At 51.3% G+C, this 8,421-nt stretch overlaps 1 protein-coding gene across 4 annotated transcripts in view; it reads right to left on the bottom strand.

Annotated features, from left to right (window-relative positions):
- Positions 1 to 544: 544 nt before the first annotated feature.
- The window catches only part of ZNF777 (zinc finger protein 777), a 27,867-nt gene continuing 19,990 nt past the window's right edge, over positions 545 to 8,421 (bottom strand). For all 4 annotated transcript variants that reach the window (XM_077849751.1, XM_077849748.1, XM_077849750.1 and 1 more), the window contains exons 5-6: positions 5,612 to 5,863; positions 545 to 2,129 (exon numbers count right to left, since the gene is read on the bottom strand). In XM_077849751.1, coding sequence (XP_077705877.1) covers positions 973 to 2,129; positions 5,612 to 5,863 — 1,409 coding nt within the window. In that variant the 3' untranslated portion in view covers positions 545 to 972. The remainder of the gene's footprint in view (positions 2,130 to 5,611; positions 5,864 to 8,421) is intronic.

The raw sequence follows: 8,421 nt of genomic DNA, 5'->3' as shown, positions 1-8,421 counted from the left end.
ATACAAATAAAAAAGGTCTGACTGGAGCCTTTTGTGGCTTCCCCAACGACGGGCACCAGGGGCCTCTGTACCCCTTCCTAACCCCTGCCTGCACCCCTGGCCATGCCAGGCCCCACCAGCTGCATTTCAAGCGGGGCGGGAAGTCTGTCTGGTCCTGAGGGAAGCGGGTAGCTTTTGCTGTATCACGGTGTCTCCAGATCCGTCAACTCTCCCCGATTCTTCCTGACTATTCTAATCAACTGGGTCCTACTCCTCTGTCAACTCCCACGTCCTCCCCACATCGAGGCGCCCGCGATGGTCCGCAGCCAGGCAGGGCTGCCCTTCCTTAGGCTAATTCACTGCTTCAAGCTCGTCAGCCCTGTCTACATCTTTTCGATTTTATAATCGGTGGCATCTGCGCCCCCTCCGCCGCCCCACACAGGGAATGAGCACAGAAGAGGGGCTCAACGGAACCTGCCAACTGACACTAGGCACAAAGCCCTCGGCCACCTTCTGAAACCCTCCCCTTCAAAACCAAACAAAAACGGCAAACAGGAAACGCTCGTCTTTTAAAAATTACTCTATTATTATCAAATAGAACCACAGTATCCAAAAGGTAATTATAAAGTTCTATTCCCCAACTAAGTGGCCCTGCACCGCCCCTCCGAGTGGCCGGCGGCCAAATCACTCCCCCCGTGCTGATTGGTTTCATCCATTTTATTGTCAAGGAAATTAACAGCCCGAAGGGGTTCCCCAGGTCCGCGCACTCCCCCCCGGGGCCCTCGGTAAACACGGCAGCAAGCGACCTGGTCTCACTACCCCCGTGTCCTTGGGAGGAGGGACGAAAGGAGAAGGGGGGCTCACAGCAAAGGGGCTGGGGGCGCCCCGCCCCTGCCCACCCGGCTCGGGCCTCGCGGCGGCCGGGTAGGTCTCCGGGGCGGGCCGGGCCGCGCACCTGACGGCGCACCTGGCCGGGCGGCGCGGCGGGCGCGCTCACTCGCCCGTGTGGGTCCGCAGGTGGTACTTGAGCGACTGCTTGTAGCGGAAGCACTTGGCGCAGTGCGTGCAAGGGTAGGGCCGCTCGCCCGTGTGCGCGCGCTGGTGCTCCAGCAAGTGGTGCTTCTGCGTGAAGCGCTTGCCACACTCGGCGCAGTGGTAGGGCCGCTCGCCCGTGTGGATGCGCCGGTGCTCGAGCAGGTGGTGCTTGCGGATGAAGCTCTTGCCGCACTCGGGGCAGGCGTGCGGGCGCTCCCGCGAGTGCACTCGGCAGTGGTTGGTAAGCTTGGACTTCTCGCTGAAGCTCTTCTCGCACTCGGGGCACTTGAAGGGCCGCTCGCCCGTGTGAGTCCGCTGGTGGCGCAGCAGGTGCGACGGGCGACTGAAGCTCTTGCCGCACAGGCTGCAGATGAAGGAGACCTCGTGCTTGCCCGCGTGCACGCGCTGGTGGATCACCAGGCTGATGTGCAGGCGGAAGCTCTTCTTGCATTCGGGGCACGTGTATGGCCGCTCGCCCGTGTGCGTGATCTGGTGCTTGGTCAGGCTCGACTTGTGGCTGAAGCTGCTGTCGCACTCGGGGCACTTGTAGGGCTTGGGGCCGCCGCCGCCACTGCCCGAGCTGGGCGACTTGGGGCGCGGCTTGAGCGTGTGCTTGGGGGCGAAGCCGGGCCCGCGGTCGGGGGACGCGTAGCCGCCGCGGACGCGGTGGATGCGCTGGTGCAGCGTGAGCTGCTGCTTGTGGCGGAAGCTGATCTCGCATTCGGCGCATTCGTACGGCCCCTCCTTGATGTGATTGCGCTGGTGGATGATGAGGTTAATCTTCAGCCGAAAGCTCTTGCCGCACTCCATGCAGGTGAACGGCCGCTCGCCGCGCCGGTTCCGCTGCTGCTGGCTGGAGGAACCGCGGCTGTCGCCCAGGTGCCGCTCCCCGTGTGTCGGCGGCGCCAGCCTCTTCACCGCAGGCTTGCCTAGCTGCAGCGGCGGGGGGCTCTCTTCGCCCTCGGGGGACAGCTCCCCGGGCAGCGGGGTCTGGTACATGCTGGTCTCGTAGCGCCCCGACAGCTGCCCGAGGGCCTGCAGGTGCTGGGGCAGCTCGTCCTCCTCCTCCTCTTCCTCCTCCTCCTCCTGCTCCTCGGTTTTGATCACGATCCCCTCTGCTCCAGGGACAGGGAGAGAGACGGACAAACGTCAGCCGTTGCCCGGGGGCCTCTGCCCTGGACGTAGGCAGGTAAGGTGCCTTCGCCCTTGCCCCCACACATTGCCTGCGCATCCTCTGCCCGGGAGCCGCCTTTGGGGAAAACACTCCTTTCCGCTCCCTGTGGCCAGCCGTCGCCCACCTCTGTGGGGCCTCAGGCCTTGGTTCAGGAAGGAGCCCAGGCCTCACATGGCCCATGGGAGCCCTCTCTGGGAACCCTATGTGGTGGGAGCCCATCTCCCCAAGCTGGTGGCGGACACCACCGGCAGGAAATTAGGACACGGACACGCAGGCACCCTCCCCCCTCAGACCCCTGGGCCCAAGGTGCCTGAAGCTTGCAGCCTTGTAGACCCAGCAGTTATGTGGATCAATAAGCACCCCTTCCCTTGTGCACCTGAGCTACTTGAGGGCTGGGTTTCTACCACCTGTATGGAAAGGGTGCGGACTCATCAGGCTCCATTTCCAGCTCTAAGGCCTTCCTCTGCCTGAACTCCCCCAGCCTTACTGGTCTGCTGCTTTCCTGAAAGCACCACCTGTACTCACCTTCCTCCAGCAATCTCCCCCTCCTCTCCATGGCTCCAAATCATGCAGCTCCAATCCTGTCTTTGCCCTAAAACCTTCTTCACCTGTGGCCCTCAACCCCTCCCTGGCAGCACACAGCCACCCCAGGACTCAGGACCCCCGGCCTAATCATGGGGCACTACAACCCCCTCTCCTCCCTGGTGGGTGACTCACCTGCTCTGACCCTACCAACCCTGGACCTAGGGCCGAGGGTTTCTTCTGCCTGTCTCTCGGATTCTGGTATGCGGGCAGTGCACACAGTAAGTTTAGTTCTGTGAATACCCCAACTGTAGGATGTCTTCCTCCTCCCTGGCCCTCCATCCTCTATGCTGGCCCTTTCGGAGCACCAGATCATGTACAAGGTGTTCTATTCTACAGTGTTCCCCCAGAATGTAAGTCCTAGGGAAGAGGAATGCCCTCGACCCAGACTCCTATTTGCATTTTCTCAAATGCCTCGTACTTACTTGGCACTCCCTAAGAGCTGTCAATTGCAGAGCTCTGTTCTCAGTTACTGTGGACTCGAGAAGGCACTCACTTCTGAGCCCACCTGTCAGATGGAAGCTGCCATAATAGTCCGTATTTGCAGTATTCTTAACAGCAAATAAATGAGAACTTTTCGAGTTCTTGCCTGAGAACTTGTGACTTTTTATTCACAATCTCTTATAGGATAAGCCAGGCAAGAATTATCCCCATTTCACAGATGTGGAGCATCCAAGCCCCAGAGATACCAAGTGATAGTTCCAAAGAGAGTAAAGCCAGACCTTTTCAGAGCTTGCATCTTAGGGACCATCTAGTCTGCCCCTTAGCTGACAGGGAAACCAGCTGGCAGTGTGCATGAGCTGGCCCAGGTCTTACAAAGTAGTTGGTAGTGACTGCTGGGCCTTGGCACTTCCTGCTGCTTCTCCGAACCCAGGAAATAGTGGGGTCACACTTGGGACATAGGTATGCCAGTCCCAGCTCAGGCCTCCTGTCGTGGCTGGTGCTGCCTGGGCCCTGTTAGGACTCTCAGTAGAAAGTAAACCAGAACAGCCAAGGAACATGATGCCTAAAAGATCTGGAAGGAGGAGGCAGCTTCAGAGGTCGGCAATTAGTCACCCGGGGGCTTACCCTGAAAATGCGACACAGGGTCAATAGGCACCTTGGGACATTGAAACTCTCCTTGAGCATCAAAGGTTCTTTTTTGTATTTGTTTCCCCTTTAATGAAATAAGAATGAAACAGCTGGCCCTAAAATCCAGGACACAACAGCAACAAGTACCGCGTAGTACTTTCCTGAAGTTCTCACTAGAATGAATGGGAGTGCCCAGGGCAGGCTGGCATTTCTACTTGGAGGCTCCACTGCAGCAGAGCCTCATGGTCTGCCCTGCACCTTCCACTGTTTTACACAGACAGCCTGTGTATTAAAACACTTTCGGGAATATCATGCAGTTATTTAAAAACAAGGAATTAGATCCATATCTTTTGATCAAGAAGGATGTCTGTGGTATTTTATGAAGTGCAAAAAGGCCAACTGCAAAGAAATTCTCTACAGAGAAAATGAAAAAATTTTAAATATCATCAGCATAATACTTTAAAAAAACTATTAAATAAAATGGATGTAGATACAATTCTAAGTACAAATAGTACAGAAACTGCTATGATGTTTACATGCAAAAGAGCCAATAACTAAAACATCTAAACAAAAAAACAAAACTGGGATCCCTGGGTGGCTCAGCAGTTGACCATCTGCCTTCTGCTCAGGGCATGATCCTGGGGTCCTGGAATCGAGTCCCACATTGGGCTCCCTGCACAGAGCCTGCTTCTCCCTCTGCCTGTGTCTCTGCCTCTTTCATGAATAAATAAATAAAATCTTTAAACAAAACAAAACACCTAAGTGTGTTCCTTAAAAATTTGGTAGAATTCACTTAATTCTTATACATTATTTTCAGAATATAGAAAAAAAGAGAAAAAGCTTCCCATTTCACCTCATAAGTTGAGTATAATCTTACTTCTAAAACTAGATGAGAATGATTCAGGAAAGGATCAGGCTGATTTCATTTATGAATATAGTTGAAAAACTCCTGAATAAACAGCAGCTAAGTTTAATAGTGTGTGTAGAAAGTACACCGTGATGACAAGCTTGAGCTTTTCTCAGGACTGCATCAGACAATCAGCCACACAAGATGTCCTGAGATCAGGCTGCTGAGAGCCCACTTCCTCACTGTTGAACTCATAAGGAGCAAGAGCGCAGGATGGCGACCCAGATTTTTTTTTTTTTTAATTTTTAGTTATTTATGATAGTCACACAGAGAGAGAGGCAGAGACACAGGCAGAGGGAGAAGCAGGCTCCATGCACCGGGAGCCCAACGTGGGATTCGATCCCGGGTCTCCAGGATCGCACCCTGGGCCAAAGGCAGGTGCTAAACCGCGACCCAGATATCTTATAATTAAACATAAGTGATGGCTAGATTGTAGCAGGAAGAGACAGTACGTTATTTTAAAAAACATGCTTGGCCAGGGTTGAGCTCTCTGGATCACTGAGGCTTCTAGTGTGACAGAAGAACTATCAAAAACACATCAGGAGATGGAAGTTCTAGCCTTCCCACAATTGCATGACTTTGGGCATTTTAGTTGACCTTCTGTGCCTGTAGAAGGAGGGAGTTGTAGAGGTGATCTCTGGGATCCCTTGGGGTCAGCATCTGACCTAGTCTTTGCCTGGAATACCTTCTCCCCAGCCCAGAGACAGATTCTTATAAATCCTGAGGCAGGAAACCAGCACCTGAGGCCATGCCTGGGCTGTCACACCTGTGAACCCATCAATGTCAAATGACCTCTCTGAAGGACAGCCCAACTTCCCCACACAGCAGGGGCCTGCCCACAGGCTTGCACCTGTCCAACTGACCTGTGCAGTTTCTCTGCTGCACCAGCATCTGTTTGAGCTCGCTGAACTCACTGGAGCCTTCTGTGGACTCCTCCAACGTATTCTCCTGTTCCTGCATGTCCAAGTCTGGCTGTTCTCCACACGGGTCACCAAGCTCTGAGTCCTGAAAGCCGTGCTCTTCCACCTGCCCCATCAGGGGCTCCGGCGTCTCCAGACTTTCTGAGCCCTCATCGTTGGTCTGCACCTCGATCTTTATCACGATCCCGTCGTGTGCTGAGCAGGTAGGGAGGGGTGGGGGAGTAGACGAGAGAATGAAAGAACCCAGAACACATTCATTGCACTAGGTTTCTGAAGCCTAGGATTGACATCTCAAAAATTCTCAGAGACCATGAGGAAATATAATGCTGAGTGAGCAGACATAGAATTTTCTGGACATTCTGTAGCCTTGAATATCAGTACAAACCAGACTAAAAGTTAAAATAGATGTGGAGTTTGTGTTCTATGACTCCTCCATTTAAAAAAATTGTATTGTCAGGTTTTTTTTTTTTTTCTTTTATAAACAAGATCTTAATTCCCTTTCCCGGGTCAGGCCAAAGTCAAAAATTTCTTTCTCTTAGTCAAAATGAATAATGAAAAGGCTAATCACCTCCTCACCCTGCACACCTTTCCAGCCCCCACCCCACCCAGGTCCAAGGCTGACAGACCAGACATCCCGGAGCCCCTGCCCCAGCCCAGAGTCACAAGCACCACATCTGGGTGCACTTGGAACTCTTGGGTTTTTAAACAGCATCTGATTACACACATTGCCCTTTTTTTTTTTTAACTTGCCAATAGGTCTGCAGGTAATTTCAAATGTCAACACACACACAGGCATCCTTTTGCATAAATGAAATTTAGCACATATTCTTTTAGCTCAGTATTTTTTCTCTTTCCATTTCCCTTCTGCTGCCCATCCCTTCCCATTTCACAGCTATGACCTCCCCACGTAACCCCTGTAATTAACATAGTATTTTTCCTCTATGCTTATGTAGGTATTTAAGGCAACACATTTATGTTTATCTGCTTTCATTTTCTGGCCATTATTGGTTTAAAGAAATAAAAACTGGCATATACAGAGTCCTCTCCATTCCTTTTCTCAAATATCTTGTAGAAATCCCTTCAAAGCAGTTTCTGTAGAGCCACTGCCTTCCTAAATGCTGCCCGTAGTCCCACGGTGAGGACAGTGCTGCGGTGTGTTCAGCCATCCCCTTCCCAAGGAACGTTCTTTTTTGTTCTGGGTCTTTTGCATGATGCAAAATGTGTACTGCAATCACATGTGGATTTACATGCCTAACTATAAAACAGGGGTTTTATTTCCACAAGAGTCCCAGGAGTGGGGCTGCAGAGTCAAAGGTGTGGCTATTTTTAATCTGATAGATGTCATCAGGCTGCTTTTGAACAAGGCTATGACAATTCATATTTCTACCAGCTGTGCGGGAGAACATCCTTTTCCCTGGCCTCCCTGCCAGCAACAGACACCACTGCTCTTTTACATTTTCCTCAGTCAGATGGGTGTAAATCGATAATTTACTGATACTTTAATCCCACTGTCCTGGCTAGGGCAATCTGAATATCATTTCTTTTCCTTCTTGGCCTTTTCAAGTTGACTCTGTATGAACTGTGTTCTGTTTTTGTCAACTAAGAGTCCTTTGGTTCTGCTAAAGATAACCCGTTTTCTCTTATCAGCATTTCAAACAGTCCCCAAATCTAGTGCTGGTCTGTTGACTTTGCCACCTCTTATCAGGCTGCTTTCTTAAGTTTTCCTGTGGTCACACACATGTCCCTCCTTCTTGTATGGCTTCTGGGTTTTCAGTGAAGTGAAGTTTTTTCAATAAAAAGAGGTTTTTTATTGTCTTATTATTTACATGTCAGTCTTTGTTCCATCTAAAATTTACTTTTACTTTGTGTGGAGTGTAAGGTAGGAGTTCAACTTTACTCTCTTCCCTATGGGTAGGGCTGTGCCCAGCATAAACTCCCTCACAGGCTGAAGATGACTTGTTTGTTAATTAAGGAAATTATAAATGTATAATGCATAAACATATTCATTCACTGAATTCATTTATTCAATGGTTACTTATTGAGCACCAACTATGTGCGATGGACTATTCTAATGACTTGGGATGCATCGGTGAACAGAACAGAGCTTCCCACCCTCAGACATCTTACCTAAGGTAATAAACATAATTAATAAGTTATATGGTGTGTCAGAAGGTGATAAGTGCTGTGGAAAGAGAAAAGAAACCAGGAAACTCATAAACAAAGCCAACAGTCCGTGCTCCTGGGAAGCCTCCTCGCTGTTAACTACACCTGCTCACGATCCCCAAGCTAAAAGCCGGGAAATCAGATCCACTCAGGATGCTAGCAGCTGATGCCCTGAGACCCAAAACCGGGTTCTCTCTGAGAATTCAAGAATGCTTGAATTCTCCTCTGAGCAGCCACCCAATCTCCAACCAACTGTGTGGAGTAGCAGAGCAGCTCTGATGGCCCCCGATGCCTTATCTACAGCTTTGAACTCGGACCCTGCCTGCCTTCCCCACAACCAAGTCTTCAAAACATCTTCATCCTAATCTCTGCCTCACAAAAAAGAGGAAGTCACCCTCACTCACATCCCTGCCTTGCTCCTGCTCTAGCTCACAGTTGTCCTGCTGTCCCCCTTTTCTCTCCCTCCTGGGGAGAAGCAGAGACCCGCCCTCTGCTGGCTCCCTGAGCCCTGCTGCATCCCTCTGGCCACTGGGCTCCTCCCTCTGCAAATACTTGTCTCCGCGCTAGAGCCATAAGCACCACCATGACTC

This window comes from Canis aureus, chromosome 15 (assembly GCF_053574225.1).
Source record: "Canis aureus isolate CA01 chromosome 15, VMU_Caureus_v.1.0, whole genome shotgun sequence".
NCBI classification, from domain to species: domain Eukaryota; kingdom Metazoa; phylum Chordata; class Mammalia; order Carnivora; family Canidae; genus Canis; species Canis aureus.
Note: the sequence above shows the minus strand (reverse complement) of the source record. Positions and strands in the feature narration are given on the sequence as shown.